General features: G+C 45.9%; 1 protein-coding gene across 3 annotated transcripts; it reads left to right on the top strand.

Moving 5' to 3' along the window:
• The first annotated feature begins 1,087 nt into the window (after window positions 1-1,087).
• Window positions 1,088-16,389, top strand: LOC309350312 (latrophilin-like protein LAT-2). 3 transcript variants are annotated; one of them, XM_081877229.1, is made up of 8 exons: window positions 1,088-1,143; window positions 1,339-1,392; window positions 2,302-2,421; window positions 4,187-4,285; window positions 5,481-5,567; window positions 7,421-7,584; window positions 8,602-8,711; window positions 16,096-16,389. In XM_081877229.1, the coding sequence occupies exons 1-8, from the start codon at window positions 1,122-1,124 to the stop codon at window positions 16,268-16,270; spliced, it is 831 nt and encodes a 276-aa protein (XP_081733355.1). In that variant the 5' UTR covers window positions 1,088-1,121; the 3' UTR covers window positions 16,271-16,389. The 3 variants fall into 3 exon arrangements, with proteins under 3 accessions (XP_081733355.1, XP_081733356.1, XP_081733354.1); XM_081877230.1 differs by lacking the exon at window positions 2,302-2,421; XM_081877228.1 differs by lacking the exons at window positions 1,088-1,143; window positions 1,339-1,392 and adding an exon at window positions 1,476-1,694.
• The last annotated feature ends 5,325 nt before the right edge of the window (window positions 16,390-21,714 follow it).

Genomic DNA, 21,714 nt, shown 5'->3' with positions numbered 1-21,714 from the left:
ATTCTGTATGCAGGGCAGCTGTCTACCAACTCCACCTGGTACTCAGGCTGAGACCCTACCTGCCCGCGGACTGTCTTGCCAGAGTGGTGCATGCTCTAGTTATCTCCCGCTTGGACTACTGCAATGCGCTCTACGTGGGGCTACCTTTGAAGGTGACTCGGAAACTACAACAAATCCAGAATGCGGCAGCTAGACTGGTGACTGGGGGTGGCCGCCGAGACCACATAACACCGGTCTTGAAAAACCTACATTGCCTCCCAGTACGTTTCCGAGCACAATTCAAAGTGCTGGTGTTGACCTTTAAAGCCCTAAACGGCCTCGGCCCAGTATACCTGAAGGAGCCCCCCATCGTTCTGCCCGGACGCTGAGGTCCAGTGCCGAGGGCCTTCTGGCAGTTCCCTCATTGCGAGAAGCAAAGCTACAGGGAACCAGGCAGAGGGCCTTCTCGATAGTGGCGCCTGCCCTGTGGAACACCCTCCCATCAGATGTCAAAGCAATAAATAACTACCTGACATTCAGAAGACATCTTAAGGCAGCCCTGTTCAGGGAAGTTTTTAATCTGTGATATTTTAGTGTATTTTTGGTTTCTATGGAAGCCGCCCAGAGTGGCTGGGTTTCAGATGGGCGGGGTACAAATAATAAATTATTATTATTATTATTATTATTATTATTATTATTATTATTATTTTCTAATAGCACAAGCAGTGAAACCGTGATTCCTTAACTGCTTTAAACAATCATGGTCAAGGATGAAGGAATTAGCATTATAAGAACATCTTCAGAGTTGCCTTATTAGTCTTTCTGCAGCAAAAACAATACATATTATTTTGGCAGCTTAAAGACTAACAAATGTATTGTGTTATTGTGAACCACACAACACTTTAAAAGATGCCTGCAGAGTTCTATAGTGGGGTTGTAGAGAGGTAGATCAGAGGGATAAGAAATGCAGGTAAGTGCATTGTTACAGTAACTCCCTCTAACAATTATATTAACTGGGAGAGGGTCTCCATGGCAACACTGCCTATGAATTGCCCATTGTGACTCTGCTTTTAAGTAAGGCATTGACTTCACTGTCTACTTTATACTCCCACAGGTTGCGAATAAAATAAGAAACCAGTTCAATGGCTCCTAAAAAGCCACCAGGTAAATCCCTTCGGTTACTATTTTCTCTTCACAGGAACACAGAGATCTGCTGACTTGATATGTTCCCTCCAGTACATTGTACTGTAGACACTTGACTTAGCTGAGATATTTCGGGCTGTTACTTGGTGTTTATTTTTATGTTGATCATCTCATCTCATCATATAACATTACTATACTCATGCTGTCTTTATATAGACAAGCCAGAGAAAGCTGAACCACCCGCAGGAGACAAGGCCGCAAAAGCACCAGGTCTGTATGCTCATTAGCACATGGAGGAGGAAGGAACACTAAAGGAAAGTTGTGATGGGGCGGACCAGAGTGAGGACAAGCATTTTCTATAGGTCCAGGGCATCCACCAAGTCCAACTGAGGAGCAATGAACTTGAGCTTGTGACCACCATCTGCTGCTGGCAGTGAACAGTCCCAGCTTGAACTGAAAGCTGTCCTTGATGGGCCCTCACCCTCACTACAAACCATCCACTGCTGCAGCCCCTTCCACTTACTTGATGGAGGGCAGCCAGATGGAACTCCACAACCCCAATCTTCCCATGAGTATGCTGTGTTCTTGTTCCAGGCCGGGGTAACAGACACATTGAGGGTGTCCAATCCACTCTGCTAGTTGAGGATCAACTTCTCAACGTAAAGTCTCTCCTCAGCTCTACCTTTCACTATAAGAACATTATGCTTCGTGGGCAGAGTGGGACACTTAATCTCAGGGTCATGGGTTTGAGCCCCACATTGGGGAAAGATTCATGCATTGTAGGGGGTTGGACTAGATGACCCTCGTAGTCCCTTCCGCCTTCGTCTATTATTCTATGAGAACATAGCAAGAGCTTGCTGGGTCAGACCAAGGTACTTCTGGTCCCGTGTGATGTCTCTTCATGCTCCTGAGGCCTCCAGACAGGGAACATGGGCAGAAAAGTGTCTTCAAGAAGCAATACTTCCATGCCAGATTCCTTCATCCACTTTACCTTCCAAGGGTCTGGCCCCCTGTCATTTCACAGTGGAGCAACCCCCCACCAAGGGTTTAGGAAGCTGACTGCCATATGTTGATCTAGATGGGTTGCCAGAGATTATAGGGAATTTCTTGACTGGGGTGGCACTGGGATGTTGTCTGTTGATGGCTAAAGCAGAATTTTCTCTCCTCCTGTCCATCAAGGAGAACTAACACCTTTGCAGGAAAAAGTGAAAAAGTTCTTCGAATCTTCATATTCCCTGTATGTTGGCGCAGTGCTTGTGATGGGCTCCGTTATAGGGGCAATAATGCTGACCTATCTGTGTAAGTTCCAGTCTTCTAGGAAAATATAAAAGGGTAATGGGCAGAATTACAATTCACTCTTGCTTGCTTCATTTCAGTGGAGACCTTTAAAAGGAAAGGATAGGTTCTGGTCTCCACTAAAGCCCTTTCACCTCCTGATTTCAGTTGGTGAGATAAACTTTTAATGTACTCTCTCCCATTGAAACCAGTGGCACCATAGGGTTGTCCCTGAAGAAATGCTCAGAGACTTTTAACTGGTTTGTTAAAAAAAGGCAAAGGACTCCACACAGTTAAGTCCAATCACATACAACTCTGGGGTTGCGGCACTCATCCCACTTTACTGGCCGAGGCAGCCGACAGTTGTCCACAGACAGCTTTTCTGGGTCATGTGGCCAGCATGACTAAACCACTTCTGGCGAAAGCAGAGCAGCGCACGGAAACGCCGTTTATCTTTCCCCTGCAGTGGTACTTATTTATCGACTTGCACTGCATGCTTTCAAACTGCTAGGTTGGCAGGAGCTTGGACTGAGCAATCGGAGCTCACCCCGTCTTGGGGATTCGAACCGGCGACCTTCCAATCAGCAGGCCCTAGGCTCAGTGGCTTAGACCACAGAACCACCCGTTTCCCAACTGGTTCTTCTGGGAGTTCTTCTGGAATGTGCCTTGCTCCTTTGTACTCAGGCGATTAACCCCTTCCTTGGATGAGCACACTGCAACCTCTACCATCTGTTGCGGCCTAGGGTCCTCAAATCTGAGAAGAACCCAGAGCAGCTACACTACCTCACTGATGGAGCAGGTTGGGAGCCGGATTGTTGCTTTTGGGAGCCTGTAGAAAACCTTCCTAATGTTCATGCCCCACTGTAAATATGTGCATTCAGCTGTTCCTTTCTTGACAAATCTGGACTGTGAGAGTGGGGTAGACCCAACCCTGGTCAGCCAAGCCAAACCCACTTGGCGGCAGCTATCCTGCTACTGAAAGAGACTCAGTCAGGGGGAGGCAGGGGAGTTCCGTGGGGGGGGGGGGCTGCACTGGGTGTCATTCCAAAAGGGGAGGCAAAATGCCGACCCCCAATCAGCAGTGTCTCCCAGGGCGCGCCCTACTCACTGTGCACCGACCAGCGGTATGCATCCCCCCAGGAAGCACGCCACCCCTACGGTCGGCACTCCATGCCCCCGGGACGCATGCCATGACCCCCGGGACACAAACCACGTCCCCCGTGGGTGGCACACCACACGCCCTGGGACAAGTGCCGCTCCGAGTACCAGAGCAGGTTGCTTCACCTCTGGGGGAAGGAGATCTTCCTAAGGCTGAAATGCTTTCTTCAACTCCCAAGGGTATCGAGAGGCTGGAGTACCCACAGACATCCTGGACAACACCGCCGTCAAGTGTCAGGTGGAGGGAGGAGGGGATTCTAGGTCTCAATCTCCTTGTCAAGATGAGGTAGCCATCATGTCCATCTCCTGTAAGGGCCCGGCACCTTTGCAATTCAGAATACACACACACACACACACACACACACACACTCATTCATCTATCTATCTATCTATCTATCTATCTATGAAGATATTGGGCTAAGGACTCTAAATTAGATCTTGAGGCTTGAAAAGGGACCTTCCTAGAGGAGAAATTCTTCCTTTACGAATTTTGGGAAGTACATTACATATTGGAACTTATACGACAGAAGTCTCATTCCAAATGCAACTTAATCCCTTCCAAAGGGGTGCTGGGGGAAGCAAAGCTATTCTCCCACATGCAATGAACAACTTTCCCCATCATCACCTTTAGATGTTAAGGAAGTGCAAAGGAGAGCCATATTTGAAGAAGGAACGACAAAGATTCTGCAAATGGTAGAAGACACCTTTCCGGATCTTTTTGAGGCAGATGGTAAGTCATATGTTACTTTTTGTCTGCGCAGGAGCTCCTTCCACAGCCCACCATTTCTTCTCATTACTCGGCTCAGGGAAGTCGAAGAAGAATGGATGGGTTGCCTCAAGCTCATTCTATTCTCAACTTCTCCATAAGCATGGTGTGTGTGTGTGTGTGTGTGTGTGTGTGTGTGTGTGTGTGCCAGCCATGTTGGTGGAAAAATATATTGATATAAGAAAGAAAATTCCTGAATTCCAAGATCCAAGTTTGGGGCAAGTACCCATTGGTGAGAGAACCCAGCAGAGATTCACAGTCACAAAATATGCAGCAAATGTCAGCATGAAAGTATAGCCTGCTAGACCTTTAAAATAGGCTCTTCCAAGTGAGTTCCAAAGTTTGCCTCTTCCCCCAGCAAACAAGAACACACACTTGGTAAGTTAAAGAATGATTTGCTTACAAGCTCTGAAGCCATGTGCTTCAGAAATGGTGCACAGCAGGAAAACTTAGCTTAGCAACAATGTGGAGGAATTTCCTAGAGTATTGGTACAGGAACTCAAGAGCTTTAGCTTCAGCAACCAGATCAAACCTCATCACATACTGAGCTTCTCAAGTAGCCTGGGGGAAAACAATAGGCTTGATTACCTATTTCTTCCCAATGTAGCTGAGGCTGGCAGGACAGCATACTCTATGGCTTGAACACCTTAATGCATTATTTAGAGTTAAGCATGTGGGTTATATGAGGCTGATTAACCTACGTTTTGGAGTTGCAGAGTTGGAAGGGATCACAAGGGTCTTCTAGCTCAACCCCATGCAGTGCAAGAATCTTTCACCCAATGGGGGGGTTCAACTCCACAACCCTGAGATTAAGAGTCTCATGCTCTACTGACTGAGCTATCCAGAACCTCCAGGAAAGGACTGCAGCTCAGTGGATGTGCAAATGCCATTGTTGTTGTGCTAAAAAAGGCCCCAGGTTCAATTTTCAGCATCTCCAGGCAGAAGTGGGAATGACCTCTTTCAGAAGCGCTGGAGAGCCATTGCTAGTCAGCATAGACAATTCTCATCTAGATTAATGAATGGTCTGATTCTGTATAAGACAACTTCCTAGGTTCCTATATATGAAAAGTAATAATAGATTTTGAGAAACATGGCTTTTCAGTATCTGTACATGGCTGTTTGAGATTCCTCCCGACTTCAATTGTTGCCACTCTCTTAGATATCACAAAATTCAAGAAAGCTGAGAATATATCTGCGGCAATATCCGAAGAGAAAAAGAAAATCAGTGAACTACAGCAGGCTATTAGTAAGTTACTCAGAAACCACTTTTATCGGTCAAGGTCAAGGTGCCAGAACCTTTGAGGCAATAGGCGATTTCAGAACCATTAGGACGGACTTCTCTTTTCCATTACAGACTAGAATGGCACATTCTGGTGCCAATCCCGTTTTGAAATATCAGTCAGATTAGCACAGCTGGAAACAGAGAATGGGTAGCTCTCTTCAGGTGTTTTAAGTGAGCACATACGCAGAGGGCTGTAGGGATGAGCATACTAGCTCTGGCCCACTAGGGCTCTTCCCTGTGAAATTACAGGGTGACGGTCTCAAGCTGTGAACCAGCAACATAGGGAAGGTCGCAAGTTCTCTGTGTACTATGTACAAGTTCTCTATCAGGTACAGGATTTTAAATAGTATGGACACAGTCAAAAGGCCATGTTGTTGAGCCTATGAGGGCAACAGCTCCATTACAGTGGAAACCTAGCCAGATGGGCAGGGTATAAATATTTATTATTATTATTATTATTATTATTATTATTATTATTACTACTACTACTACTACGGATGTCTGGTTAATCCCATAGTCCTTTGAGGAACAAGCTGGTGCATTAGCATGTCTGTTGAGGCATTTGTCCTGAGGGCCAAATACTGAACCTGACTCATGACTCAATGACCAGTCCCCACATGTCCTCCTTTCCATGCTAAGGGAATTCATCCTGAGCCTGTGAAATAAGAAAAAAGTCTTTTCTTTCTCATCATGCCAGTAGTACAGCTTTTCTTTCCTATCTTTTCTTTCCTACTGTTCAAATGGTGGGTCGTTCTAGTTTTTTTTGGTATATTACTCTGTACTCAAAAACAGTTCTGAAACTGTCTGGAAGGAATTGGGTACAGAAAGGTCAAATTTCACAGGAGACCTGGCGGAGTTCCCTTGCACCTCTCAGTCTGTGTCTGGTACTTTGGGCTGCTGACCCAAATCTGTTAGAAAGCTGGCTAGTGGATTTTTAATGGGTGCAAAAAGAGAAAGAGGGAAGGAAATGAATGGTACTTCTCAGACCAAATAAGCTATGCACAGATCCCTGAACAAAGAAGTTATATGCTGACAAGGCCTCTCTCCTGTCAGCAATCATGCTGCAGAATTCAGCACCAACTGCAGGTCAAGCACGAGGGAAGCCTCATATAGAGCATTTTGCAGTACTCCAGTCTTGAACTGAGCAAAGTATGAACTGTTGTGGCAAGAAATCTTGGTTCAGGAATGACCAGACCTGTTGAACCAGCTGCAGCTGGTAAAAGCCACTTCTAGCCATTGGGGCATCTACCATGGCCCTCTCCTCTACCTTCCCCCAAAAGGGAACATTGGCAACGGCCCACACCTGTTCCAATCCAGAGGGTCCAGAGCTGCTTTCTTTAGGAGTGGTCACACCACTGCTTCTTTCAATGCAGCAGGGACCACCCCCTCATGCAGCAAAGCATTAACCACAATCTGGACCCAACCAGTCAGCCCCCTCTGATAGATTTGATAAGCCAGGAGGGATTGGAGTTGAGGGGCCATGGGGTTGGATGCATTGCTGCCAGTAGCTTCTCCACATCAGCTAATTGCATAAGGTGAAACTGATCCCACTAAACATCCTCTATAGAGCCACTGGGTTCTTCAACTGGAGATGCAACATTTGGAGAAACAAATGCACTCTGAAGTTGAGCAACTTTATCCTTTAAGTGTGTAGCCGGTGGGTCTTTGAGGACAATGCTAGACTTTCTTCAGTGGGGGTGGTTCCCCCTAATATCAGTGTTTTAAACTCTGCAGAGTTCTGCAAGCTGGCTTCTACTACAACCTCACTTGTCCTTTCTCTCTTTTTATTCCTCACACATTCTGGGCATTGCTCAAAGGTGACATTCACCACAGGTTACGTGAGGAATGGATTGTTTGGCATGGAGCCCTATATTTATTTGACTTCATTGCCACCCCAAGGACTTGGAAACAGTGCATACAATACTGCGAAAGGATGAAATACGATACAAAATTGTTATGTGTTGAAAGTGAGGAGGAGGAGGTGAGCGGATCATGCAATAAATTCTTCAGGGACAATGGAGGAGTGTGACTTTGGGGGTAGATTTCAGCGTCTGCCGTGGTTGTAGAGACTGATAAGGGACAGACATGAGACCTGGGAAACCGGGATTTGAATCCCCACTCTGCCATGAATCTTACTGGTCAGGACTGCCTTTCATCCTAACTTACCCCACGGGACTGTCATGAGGACAAATGGGGAGAGAAGAAGTACATGCAGCACCTTGAGCTCCTTTGGAGGAAAAGGTGGCATATTAGTATTAGTATTTATTCCAGTTATTCCAGTTATTCCTTTTATCATAAGAACCCAGGGTGTTGTACAACATTTTTAAAAAATACATATTTTTCAGTGAGAAAAACACAATAGTTCAGGATACAATTGTATGGGGAGACCAGGAATAATGAGACCTGGGAAACCGGGATTTGATGCCCCACTCTGCCATGAAGTAATAAAAAAGCATACTAACAGACAGGTTATTAATAATAAAACAATCATCATAATAACAGTCCTCTCCCCCACACTTTTACAGGCTATAGATTACTTTATAGCCTGGGGAAAGAGGAATGGTTTTGCCCGATGCCTAAAGGCATGTAATGATGGCGCCAGAGAAGCCTCTCTGGGAAGAACATTCCATAATTGGGAGCGGCCACAGAAAAGGCCCCTTCTCTTTTTGCAATCCTTCTAACCTCTCTGGGACATTGAGGAGGGCCTCAGATGACAAGTACGGGGTATGGTGGGTTCCTAAGGGGAGAGGCAATCCTTAAGGTATTGGATCCTCAGCCATGTAAAGCTTTATAGCACTTCAATTTGGACTACTAATCAGCAGCCAGTGCAGTTGTGCCCGATTGGTGTTACATGCACAAACCGTCTTCTTCTGGTGATCAATCTGCCCATTGCATTTCTACCAGCTGAAATTTCCTGCTCCTCAATGAGACCAAGACCTAGGCATTTTTGCTCCTTCGTTTCCCCCTTATCTAGACTTTCTTCTTTTCTGTGATGTAGGCCTTTGCTGTAGCCACAGTGAAGCCCAGACCGACCGATTATTTTATTGGAATTTCCATGGTAGGCTCAGATTGGCGCTGCTATCAAAAGGACTTTCGCATAGAAACTCTGTAAGTCCAAACTCCTCCTCATCTGGGAACTTTCATAACCAATAAGTATTTGAAGAGAGCCAAGACGTTTGTGTGTTTATATTGTTTTTTATTATGATGGTTTAATTTATAGACCAATTAGTTTCCAGAGAGCTTCAAAGTGCTTTACAAAACACAAAATTAAAATAGACAAGAACAAAATGCACGGGCAGGAAAGGTGTGATTAAATGAGCCTCTCACACCACCTTTGTTGCCCAGCTGCAACACAACAACCCTGCAGCGCAACCAGTGGGATTTATTCTCTGCCCGTTGCTGCCACCAACCCTTCCACTTCCTCCAGCAGTCCAGGGGGAAGGGACCTGGGGTGCACCAAAGCAATTGCTTTTCAGTCGGGGCTGAAGTGGATGAGTCCAGTTGGTGGCACTGGCTCCAGGGCGTTGCTGACATCGGTTATGGGCCCAGTCGTCATTGGCGAGACAATGGTGCTGTTAAAAATGTGCTTGCAAATGTGCCTGAATTTTCAGCAGGGGAAAGTGAAAATGAAACTGCTGCTGTTAAAGCTTTGAAATTGAAGCGGTGCTTTTCGTGTGGAGCACAAAGCCATTTGAGTTTCCAATGCAGCAAGAAATCTTCAAAGAAGAAGGGAAACTTCAAAAGCAGAGGGGGAGGAGGACGAAATCCCCAAGCACCTGCTACTTCAAAGGCTTTGAACTCTCGCTGCTCCAATCAACGTGGGTGGAGTTTCTTTGTAGTCGACTCTGGCTGTTCCAACCACGTGGCCAAAGATGAAAGTCTCTTTGTTCAGCTTGAGAAGCAAGAGAAAGAAATTCATTAAGCAGATGGGACTGTTCTCACGAGTTTGGCTAAGGGAACTGTGTTTTTAAAGAGCCTGAATGCTACTATTAAGAATGTCCTGTATGCTCCTCATATTCAGGACAATTTGTTGAGTGTTTCCCAGCTTGATCATCAGAGGTTTAAGGTGGTGTTTGCTAAATCTCGTTGTGAAATTCGTCGAGATGGCAAGCTCATTCTGTATGCAAAATGTGTAAATAGTTTGTACCAATTGCCTTTTGTTTCAGGTACAACTGCTAAAACAACTGAGAAAGAGTGTTGCAATTTATCTATTGATAAGAATGAGAAGTTGCATGACCAATGTATTCAGGGTGTACCACCAAAAGGGTTTTCTAAAGAGTTCGCTAAGGCTGCGGTCACAAGCAACTCTGGTGGGGTCTTTGAACCAGCCAATTGTAAGGAAGTTAAAAATCTATCTGCAAAAGATGCAGAACCTTGGCTGAATGCCATGAGAGCTGAGTGGAATTCCCTGAAACAGAACAATACTTGGGAATTGGTTTCAGCAGAACCAAGTATGAAGTGTGTAGACAGTAGGTGGGTCTACAAGGTAAAGACTGATCAGAGCGGAAAAGTAGTCAGATATAAAGCCAGATTAGTGGCGAGAGGTTTTTCTCAGACACTTGATCAGGATTACCATGAAACATATACTCCAACAGTAAGGTTTGAAAGTGTTAGATTGTTTGACTTCCGGGTTAGCGCCTCCGGCAATGGCGGAATTCCTCTGATCGGGAGGAATCCGCTCCGTGGAATTTGGGGTCTGGCCGCCACGGCGAAGGCGGAGACCCACTAAAAACCACAGGCAGGAGAAGCCTGTGGACGTGGGATTCGGCTGGCACCTTTTGCGCCTCCCCTACTCGCGGGGAAACCTGGTTTCGGGGATCCGGAGCGACGTGGGGTGAGTGGCACGGTGCTTTGAATCAACTGCTTTTTTCACGGAGTGAAGCCGCATTGCTGTTGCTGGAGAGCGCTGACTTTTTTCCTGTGGACAATCTGATCTTGAAACAACTACCCGTGAGTAGAACAGGAAATTGGATCCTTAAACGTCTTAATTTGGTATCGAATGGGGGAGGTTTTAAACAGGAAGTCCACCTCCCCTTTTTGTAAATAGACTAAAGCAAAGAGGTTGCAAGCTAAAGTCTTGGAAAGTCTTCTGTAAATAATTAAATTTCCATCGGCTAAAATTGTTAAACCCCCTTGGAAGCAGGAGAAGAGGGGGGAAACTTTAGATCGTCTAAGCCTGCAGGAGAGAGAGTGAAGAAAGATAGATTATCACCATTTTGAACCTGGAAACGGGCTGCCCAAAAATTTGACGTTTTGGGAATGTTCATTGACTGTGAATAAAACCTATGTGGACAGATAGTTAAACAAGAGAAATATATTGTTTCCATTGTTTCCTTCTGCGCTCAAAAAGGAGCAAAAGTAACTGAAAATTGAAACTAATTTTGTTGCTGGATCTGTGTTTAAAAGGACTGATACAAATAGAAATTGTTTCCTCTAGAGGGAGTCTTTGAAACTGTTACAGGAATGGAGCTGGGGAATTTCCCAGCTGCAGAGATAAAAGACCGTGAGAATCAGGGATTGACCTTAAACAGGTAAGAATGTCGACAGAAGAAGCCTTAGTGTCTGCATTTTGTAAGATAAGTGCTTTACTGGATCAGCTTCATAAGAAGACGGATGTTATGATTATTAAAATTGATAATCTGAGACAAAAAGTGACTACTTGGGACAAAAAGTGAACATCTATACAGAAACTACTCAGGAATTGATTCAGGAATCTACTTTGACATGGCAAGTTGTGGAGAAGGCGAGAGAGAAAGTTGTTGTTGAACCTCAAGTAATACAAGTGGAGAGAGCCCCAGCCTTACAGAGGCAATTTGATGAATATAAGTTGTTGCCTTCTATTACTGAATTTAGAGAAAGTCAGACTTTGAGGATCAGAGCCTCGCTTGGATTGGAGAAGGAAAGATGGACAGATCCCCTTATACAGGGATGTTCTGGCTTTTGGGATTTGGGTCAGGAGGAGATCGGAGTTGTGGAGTTTTGGAGGGATTTTGAAACACGTCCTGAAATATCTTTTGGACTTTAATTTTGACTACGGAGAATGGGCTGACCTGTCGAGAAGGAATAAAGACATTGTTAGGTTGGAGCTTCCCCGAGATCTACTCCTCAGCGCCAAAGGAAGGAAATTAAGAACAAGATCAGCAGAAGACAAAGCAAAGAGTATGTATAAATATGAAGAAAATCCGCAGAAGGGACATGGAAAAGAGTTAAGAGCCTTGGACAGAAGATCACCAGGTTGATGGACCATATGGAATTGATAGAAAGGTCTGGCAGAATCCGAGACCAGGGAAGAAGATTGGGGGGGGGGGGGAGTTTAAAAGTTATTTATAGAAATATTGTAAAATTAATGAGTGTTAGAAAAATGTTGGAATGAAATTACATGGCTTTAGCAGAAATGATATAAGGAGTTAAGTACAAATAAGTCTTATGGTATTAGTGGTAAGATAAGGTTAAAATAAATTAAGATAATTATATGACAGAAAACAGAGAAAGATGGAATGGATTTGCTGAAATAATTAATAACTAGAATACAAAAAGGGAGGTGTGAGGAGCTCGATGAAACAAGTAAATGAAAGACAAAGAAATGGAAAAATTGGATATGTTTTTAACTGTTTTTGTTTTTATTTTTGTTTTGGATGTATTGTTGTTTTGTTTTTATGTATTGTAATGTATTGATTTGTGTTGTTTAATCTTTTTTTTCTTCTTTCTGTAATCTTTAAACTTTTAATAATTATTATTTTTTTAAAAAAAGAAAGTGTTAGACTGTTGTTGAAGATAGCTGCCAAAGAGGGTATGTTGATTTCCCATCATGACGTCAATACTGCGTTTTTGTATGGCGTTCTAAATGAGAATATTTATATGTCACCTCCAGATCGTGTGCAGATAAAAGAAGGAATGGTTTGCAAGTTGAAAAAATCCCTGTATGGTTTGAAACAGAGTGCACAGTGCTGGCACACCAAGCTAACTGAAGTGCAGTTATCCTTAGGTTTTGTGCAAGGAAAGGCTGATTCATGTGTTTTTGTTAAAGAGTCCAATCAGCATAAGCTTTATTGCATCTGTTTTGTAGATGACATATTATTTGTGTGTAAGAATGAAAACATCTACAAAAGCACTTTGGCAAAGTTGCAAAAGCATTTTGATTTAAAAGACCTAGGAGAAGTTAGCAATTATCTCTCTATTGAGATTGAGAGAAATGCTCAGGGTGACGTTTTGGTGCATCAGTCACGTAAGATCACTGATGTAATAGAGAAGTTGAACCTGACTGATGCAAATCCTGTGGATACCCCTATGGTCGCAGGTTATCAGCATGACACAAATGCTGAGGTTTTTCCTGATGGAACACTTTTCAGAAGTGTGTTGGGTAAACTTAATTTCATAGCAAGATGTTCAAGGCCAGACATTGCAGTGAGTGTGAATTTAATCAGCAGGTATGTCAATCAACCCACAGTTCAAGATTGGAAAGCACTAAAACGGATAGCAAGATATTTAAAAGGAACTATGGATTACAGATTGAGACTTACAAGTCAAAAGTCTGGAGGTCTCAAGATCTATGCTAACGCCAGTTTCGGAAGTGACACAATGGATGGCAAAAGCACATCAGGAGTGTGTTATTTGTACAATCAATGTCTTTTTGATTGGTGTTGCAGAAAGCAGGCAACAGTAAGCTTAAGTTCCTGTGAGGCAGAGCTTAATGCTTTAACTCTTTCCCTGATGGATATAGAGTGGTTGCACAACTGTTTAATGACATAAAAGTGAAGGTCGCTTTTCCTGTTTAGGTTTATCAGGATAATAAAGCATGTATAACGTTGCTCCACTCAGAGGGATGTAAACAAAGGACAAAATATCTGCTAATCAAGCTCCATCGAGCTAGAGAATGTATTCAAAATGGTATTGTAAAAGTGTCATATATGCCGGGGAAAGAGATACCTGCAGATATGTTAACAAAGGTTGTAAGCAGAGAACAACTTTTGGAGTGTGTGTGTAAATTGCAGTTATGTTTAGATTCTTGAATGGTTGGATGAAATGGGGGAGGATGAGGAGATTTCACCCCTCCCATATCCAAGAATCTGCTGGTTTTCTCTGCTGATTCTCCAGAGAAGAAGGGGTGGTTTTCTGCTCTCTACTTATTCCGCTCTAGCACCACATCAAAGTGTCAGTGTCGGAGAGAGAGAGAGACTGAGTGTTAGAGAGAGATCGTGTGTATAGTTAAGGTTGCTGCTAAGAGCAGCTGCAGACACTCAGTGCAGTTCAGCATTTTTCGTTTAGACCTCATTTAGCTCTGTACATAGTTGTGTATTATAGTTGTAGATAGAATAAAGAAGATATTCTACAGAGCTGCTCTCTGAGTCGTTTATGCTCTGCTATACTCTGGTATACTCTGCTGTGCAACGACAGTATTCTTGTGGAAGTGAATCCGGTGCTCACAGCTCTAAGCTGTGAGTCCACAGCACTTAGACCTGTTCCTGTGCAGAAGGTGGTCTCTGGAAGTGCTACCCCAGATCGCCTGGCCCAGTCGAGGCTGAAGTGGATGAGTCCAGTTGGTGGCACTGGCTCAAGGGCAATGTTGACAGGGTGCACCAAAGCAATTGCTTTTTCAAGGTTTACCAGGCATGTCCAAAGTCAGGCCCAGGGGCCTAATCCAGCCTGCCGGTTAGTTTAATATGGCCCATGCAGCAGTTTATATTCTGGGGTAAAATCCTTAAAAAAGCTAAAGAACTTCAATCCAAAAAAAGACAACTTTGATCGGTCCTCACGCACGTTCACTTCATCAAATCTGGCCCTCTTAGAAAAAAGTTTGGACACCCCTGCTTCAATCAGAGTGCAAAGGCAGCCCACACTCTGTGTGTTGGGAATCCTGGAAGCCAAGACCCAAGTGTGGGGTGAGTACTCTTTGATGAGCGAACCCCAGCAGAGATTTAGGACAGCAAAAGATGCAGCAAATAAAAGTGTGGAAATGCCGGCTGTAAACCCTGAAAAATGTCCTCTTTCCAGTGAACTCCAAAGTATCCCACTTTCAAAGGTTCTTCCCAACTTCCCTAGCACAAACATAGAGCAGACATTTAGTAAGTCATAAAATGACTTTCTGCTTTCAAATCAGATGCTCTGCTACTGAGCTGTGGCACTTGCCAATGGTAGACACACCTCCCACAACCCCTGTTTCCTCTCTGTCTTCTCCTGCTTTGTTCTCTGAATGGACAAAAGACAAAGACTGGAAAATGCTACTATCAAATTGCTTGGTGGACCTGATTAGGACCAAAAGGAGTGTATTAGGATTGCCCTCTCTGTAAGCAGTGTGTGCTGCGCCTGGGGGTAACCCGAGCAACGCGGTCCAGATCCAGTCCCGAACCAGTCTAACAGGCCAAGGCAGGACACGAGGCAGGAAACCAGGCAAGGTCAGGCTCAGGGTCTCAGGCAGGTTCTAGCAAACAGCAATGTTGCTCCCACAACCTGGGGTGGGGTCTGACAGCCTTTTTACTTTGTCAGGGTAACAGCCGGTCCTGATCCCCCGGTGACTCACCTCCCTGTCTCGACCAAAGGCAAGCACTCCTCCCGCGATTACTCAGGTCTCTCCTTCTCTCCTTAGTCTCTGCATCTCGGGAGATGTCGTGGGTTAATGGACCCATGGACTGCCTCAGCCTCTCCTGACCCAACTGGTAGTGGAGCAGCTGTAAGTGATGGCCCAGCTGAAGGCAACGAGGTCATCCCTGCATCTGGAGCCAGGGCAGGCTCAGGCCCTGACTCGGCCCAGCTGTGGCTTGTTGCAGGAGAACCTGTGCAGACTGGGGCTCTTCAGAATCAGGCCCCAGACTAGGTTCAGATGCCACCTGAGGCAAAGGATCCGGTGCAGATTGAGACTCCTCTGGTTCCGAGTCCAAGCCCGAGTCCCAGGCCTTCACACCGTGCAACTTTGTCACAGTTGAGGCACTGCCTTGGAAGGGAGGCTTAGCCTGTATTTTTCCACTGGCCTGCAATCTTCCCTTCAACACTCCAAATAATCAAAATCCTACCATTTATTAATTTATAGGGTTTGCCTATAAGAATATCTCCCCCCTTATTTTCCTGAGGAAAGCACAATAAGTGCTGGTTGGATGTACGTGTTTCTGCAGGCTAACACATGATTTGCCTTCCAATCAGACACTAATAATAATAATACCCCACCCATCTGCTAGTTTCCCCCCAACCACTCTGGGCAGCTCACAGCATATATCCAAACATAAAAAAGCAATCATTACAAACTTCTTGATACAGGAAATAAAATGAGACTCATCTGGTGTTGGTGGTAGTGCAGAAAGTGTGTAAACTCTGACTACAGGGTAGGGCAGAGAGGCAGGGGAGTTTGCTAGACCAAAAGAGAATTCTTCTCTGAATGTTACTCCTCTGGGTTACTGCAAAAATAATGAATAAGTGTTTGGAGGATAGGCAAGTATTTGATTCTAAGAGGTGCACAATAAAATAAGTATTCAGACTGAGTAGTTTCTCCTCTCCTTTTCAGCTATTGGGATAGTCAACGTCCAAGAAATAAAGGTCCTGCAAAACCGGATACAACCAACTGTGTCATCATCACAAGGGGCTGCGACAAAATTTATTACTGTTGGCATGATGTTTTGTGCCAAGGCTTAAAACGGTGCATCTGCAAAAGGAAACCTATTAAAAGGTGGATGAAATAACTGATAATCTGCACTCTATACCACCTTGTCAATCCTGCTATTCCAAGGCTGGAAAAGAGCCATTATTTTACACCTGCAAAGGCTTAGTTGGGCAGTGAAATAAAGTGTGGAAGAATTCAGTAATAGCTCGTGTATGTTTCTTTTCTTTTTAAAATTGTATTTGCTTAACTGAAAGAAACAAAAGAAACAGTCTTCATCATCCATTCATACAAAAGTACACAACAAATCAACTAATAGAAAAAGGGGGGGGGGAATCTATCTTCTTTCTTTACATACAACTTCCCATCTACTCCATATTTCACATATTCATTATTTTTGCCAAAACTTGTCAAAAATATAAATAAAGTATAAATAAATATTTAATTATCTGTGGTCTTGATTCTTACTACCAACTACTACAGATTTTATTCGAATGCTGCAACAGAGTTTAAAAAGGTAAAGGGACCCCTGACCATTAGGTTCAGTCCTGGACAACTCTGGAGTTGCGGTGCTCATCTCGCTTTATTGGCCAGGTCATGTGACCAGCTCCCGGGTCTGACTAAGCCGCTTCTGGCGAACCAGAGCAGTGCACGGAAACACCTTTTACCTTCCTGCCAGAGCGGTACCTATTTCTCTACTTGCACTTTGACATGCTTTCGAACTACTAGGTTGGCAAAAGCTGGGACTGAGCAACGGGAGCTCACCCCGTCACGGGAATTTGAACCGCCAACCTTCTGATTGGCAAGCCCTAGGCTCTGTGGTTTAACCCACAGCGCCACCTGCGTCCCCTACAACAGTTTAGACTGCGGCAATTAATTTTCAAATATATTTTAACTACTTCCCACTTAGAAATGAATACATGTTTTGGTTTCTTTTTCTTTTTTTCCAATTATTCAGCTCCGAGTATTCAACCAGTTTTTGAATCAGTTCTGTTCTAGAAGGAACATTGTCACTTTTCCAATCTGATGCAATAAGCATCCTGGCAGCAACTGTGGCATAAAGGAAGATCTCGCTAACATTTTTGGGAATATCCGGATCTATGATCCCCAGTAGGAAGGCTTCCAGGTAGTTGTTGTTGTTGTTTTTAAAAAAGCTATATTTAGCATTCTTTTAAGCTCTGAATAAATGTCCTCTCAGAACACCTCTATTTTCCTGCACCGTCACCACACATGAAACATTGTGCCCATTTCCTCTTTACATCTCCAGAAGGTGCTGGAGACATTTTTGTACATTTTAGAGAGCTTCCAGGGTGTCAGATACCACCCATGAAACATTTTCTGGAAGTTCTATCTCAGTGTATATAGCAAGCTGTGAATTTCCAGTTCACCCTCCACAAGTTTTCCCATTAATGCATATATATAACATGCCCAAAATCCTGGGCCCATTTTATTATTGCTGCTTTGACCTACATTTTGGACAGAGTTTTGGATTTAGAGTTCACCAAATCAGATTCAAATTTAGAACTTTCTGATATTGGAGAATTTTCCTATGAAGTCTTATAACATGTTGTGATGGGATGATGAGCTGCTTGTGCGTAAAAGCTTAGTCCCTCAGAGTTTGGGCATGGTTCTCAAACTCTGTCCTTAGCGGAGCCCTTAAACATGACTCCCTTAATCGCTGGCAGAATCCGACAGTGGGCGTTTACGGAATCTACTCCAGCATAAAAGCTCCTTGACGGAAACGCGTCTTCTGGATTCTCTGCGCGACAGTTTCCGGCGAGGAGTGGGTGTACCTATAGGAGGTCCTGAGACTTCTCCACTGTTCTCGCTGGAAGACTCCCTGAGCCATCCCTTCGACTCACTTTCTCTCTGATCTCCCTCTCTCCCCCTGCTGGTACCTTCCTCCGCTGCTGAGTCTCTCCTAGCTTCCGAGAGCCCCTCCACCACCTGCCTTTCCGATGGCAGTTCCTTGACATCCACCTCCCCTCCAGGGCCCCCTTCACCCCCTCCCGCCCCCTCCTCTACTGGCGGTGAGGATGGAAAACCCCAGAAAGAACACTCCTCATCGTCAGAGGATTCAAACACTTCTCTCCACTGACTCCCGTCTCTTCTCCCTGAGTCCTCCTCCTCGTCGGAGTCTATTCCCTCTTCCAGCCCTGATTCTGGGAACCCTTCAAACTCCTCTTCCTCATCGGTGGTGCCGAAGTGTTCCCTCCCGAACCGTGCCACGGGCTGAGGTTTCCTTGGGAACCGTTGATGAAACGTTTCTATTAAAACCTCGTCATTGACCTCCTCTGCCGGTACCCATGTGTTTTCTGACTCCGGTTCCCCTTCCCATTCTACCAAATACTCCACCTGATTCCCTTTCCACCTGGAATCAATGATTTCTGCCACATGCATGTTGCGTTCCCTTCTATGACTGGTGTTTGAGTAACCTCCCTCTCACGTCCCCCCCACTCCCGCCCCTCTCGGTACGGCGACAGTAAGGACCTGTGAAATACTGGGTGCAGTTTCATGTGGTTGGGCAACCTGAGTTTGAATGCCACCGGGTTGACCTGTTGTATGACCTCAAAGGGTCCCAGCCGTTTGGGTCTCAATTTCTTACACCCTCCCTTGAACGGCAGTCCTTGGGTGGATAGCCACACCCGGTCCCCCACCCTTATGGTTTCACCTTCCCGTCTGCCTCTGTCTGCTTGCTTCTTGTATTCTTCCTTGGCCCTCTCTAAGTTAAGTTGGAGTTGCCGGTGGATCGCTTCCATCTCTTCAACAAAGTGTTCCGCTGCCGGGACACTCCATCTTTCCCCTCCTTCTCCTGGAAATGCCCTGGGATGACACCCATAATTAGCCAGGAAGGGACTCATCCCTGTGGACACATTCTCCACGTTGTTGTAGGCAAATTCTGCCAGGGCCAACTTATCTACCCAATCATTTTCTCTGTCATTAACATAACACCTCAGGTATTGTTGTAAAATACCGTTTGCCCTTTCCGCCTGCCCATTTGTTTCTGGGTGTTGGGCAGTCGAAAAATTGACCTCTACGTGCAGTAAGCTCATAAGCTTCCTCCAGAACCTGGAAGTAAATTGTTTTCCTCGGTCTGAGACCACCCTCAAGGGGGCGCCATGCAACCTAAAAATATGTTTTACAAACAACTTGGTGGTTTCTTCCACTGTGACTGCATGCGAACAGGCTATAAAATGGCACATCTTAGTTAATAAGTCTACCACCACCATGACAGCTGTTTTCCCTTTGGATTTTGGCAGATCAGTCATAAAATCTATGGATACTGCCTCCCATGGCCTTTCTGGTGTGGGTAAGGGTTCCAGTAGCCCCGCTGGTGCCAGCCTCTCCCCTTTTGCTCGCTGGCATCGGTCGCACCCCCTTACATATTCCCTTACGTCTTCCCTCACCTTGGGCCACCAAAACTCCCTGGTAACCAACCACATGGTTTTGTGTTGCCCGAAGTGCCCCGCTGTGGGGCTGTCGTGCAATTGTTTGAGTACCCGGCCCCTCAATTCTCCTTTGGGTATGTACAGTGCCCCCTTGTAATACGTTCCGTTCCTTTCCTCAAACCCCCCTGTGTTCTCTCCACCTCCCCGGAGTCCTCTGAGCTTCTCTTGGGCGTATTCATCGTTCTCGGTTCCCTCTACCAGTTCTCTTTGCCCCACCAATGCCGCCCCACACACCCAGTGGTCCTCGGGGATGATATGTCTCTCCTCTGGCGCTCCCTCTCCCTCTAAATACTCTGGTTTTCGAGAGAGAGCGTCCGCTCTGACATTCTCCTTCCCAGGCACGTAGCAAATTTCAAAATGGAATTTGGAGAACTCCTGGGCCCATCTCACTTATCTCTGGTTCAGTACTCGGGCGGTTCTCCAGTATTCTAGGTTTTTGTGGTCGGTGCGCACTTGGACCTTGTGCTGCGCTCCAATCAGCAAGTGTCGCCATCTCCGGAACGCTTCATGAATGGCGAGTAGTTCTCGGTCGTACATGGTGTAGTTCCTCTCGGATTTGTTCAATTTCCGCGAGAAGAAGGCACACGGTCTCCATTCCGACGTGTCCTTTCCCGGCTGAAGAAGCACCGCCCCCACCGCTCGGTCTGATGCGTCGGTCTCTACTCTCATCGGTTGCCGCAGATCCACGTGCAAAAGTTGTTCTTCCGACGCAAACGCCTTCTTTAACCTTTCGAACGCTCGCTGCGCCTCTTCCGTCCAGGCAAATTTCTTCTTGCTGCTGAGACAATCCGTGATGGGCGCCGTTAAGTGGGCGAAGTTCTTGATGAACTTCCGGTAGAAGTTTCCAAACCCCAGGAACCTTTGCACGTATTGTCGTGGTACCTTCCCCTTATCTGTTACTTCCATCCCTGCTAGAGTGGCCTGGGCTCCTCCCTGAGCCTCCCCCTCCTTGCAGTGTGCTAGGCAATGTGCTGACCCAAAGGAAACTACCCGCTGGTGCCAACCCACTAGCGGATCGTGCAGCGCTAGCCAGCTCATTCCCAATATGATGGGCGCTCCTCCCAGGGTGGCCACATTGAACGCTATTACTTCCGTGTGTCTTCCCACCTTCATTATCATGGGGACAGTTTGTTGGTTAACTTCTCCACCCAACAGTTCCCTCCCATCAATCGTTGTCACCTGCAAAGGGTTACTCAAGGGGATAGTCTGTATGTGGTGTTCAGCTGCAAACTCCTTGCTCATGAAATTGCAGGAGCTGCCTGAGTCCAATAGCGCCTTTATCTTTAGCGGATGTCCGTTTGGTAGCTCTAGCACCACCTCTACGACAAGCGCTGGTCTTGGGGGTTCGGGTTTGGGCACATTCACTGATCTTTGGCCTGGCTGCTGTGCCCCGATGCTGGCAACCAGGCGTTGGCTTTTACCTGCTCCTTAACCCCCTCCTCTTCACCCCCAACAGCTCCCGCCATTCCTTGCCATCCCTTCCTTTGAGGGCAGACTCTGGCAAAGTGACCTGGCTGTTGGCAGAGGAAACATTTCTTGGCGCTCTTTCCCTCCTTCGTTGGTGTTTGAAGCTCCGCGCGCGCGCGCTGCTCCAATCTCCATTGGCTCTGCCGGCGGGGGATGCTGCTCTGGCATCTCTGGAATGCGGAACTCACTCCAACATTCCCCTTTCCCTTCCCGCTTTTCCAAGGCTCTCGCCTCCTGGCGCGCTCCAATGGCAAGCGCGGATTTAGTCAGCTGGTCCATAGACTCCGCCCTGGGCGCGTGGGAAAGTTCGTCTTTCACCGCCGAGGACAGCCCTTCTTCAAACAGCATTTGAAAGCGGTCTGCAGACAGGTCCCACCCCAATTTATGGATGAGCATGGTAAACTCTGTCCAGTATTCTCGGACGGATCGGTTCCCCTGTTTACACGCCATCAACTGTCTGCGCACCACCCCTTGCTCAATCTCGCTGGAAAACATCAGGTCCATGGCGCGAAAAAACTTTCTCGAGTCTTTTAGAGCGTCATTGTTCGCTGCCATCAGGGGCCTCACCCAGTCTTTCGCCCCCCCCTTCGAGATGCCCAATGACAAACGC

This window comes from Podarcis erhardii, assembly GCF_964252035.2.
Source record: "Podarcis erhardii genome assembly, chromosome: 9".
In the NCBI taxonomy this organism is placed as follows: Eukaryota; Metazoa; Chordata; class Lepidosauria; order Squamata; family Lacertidae; genus Podarcis; species Podarcis erhardii.
The sequence above is the reverse complement of the archived record's forward strand: the minus strand, read 5'-3'. Positions and strand labels throughout refer to the sequence as shown.

What these genes read in the sequence shown, in the direction of transcription:
- LOC309350312 (XM_081877228.1), top strand. Translation starts at nt 1,592, where the DNA reads ATGGGCCCTCACCCTCACTACAAACCATCCACTGCTGCAGCCCCTTCC. An exon ending in GGATCTTTTTGAGGCAGATG is followed by an intron (nt 4,286 to 5,480) that starts GTAAGTCATATG and finishes CCACTCTCTTAG; the next exon opens with ATATCACAAAATTCAAGAAA. An exon ending in TGAACTACAGCAGGCTATTA is followed by an intron (nt 5,568 to 7,420) that starts GTAAGTTACTCA and finishes CATTGCTCAAAG; the next exon opens with GTGACATTCACCACAGGTTA.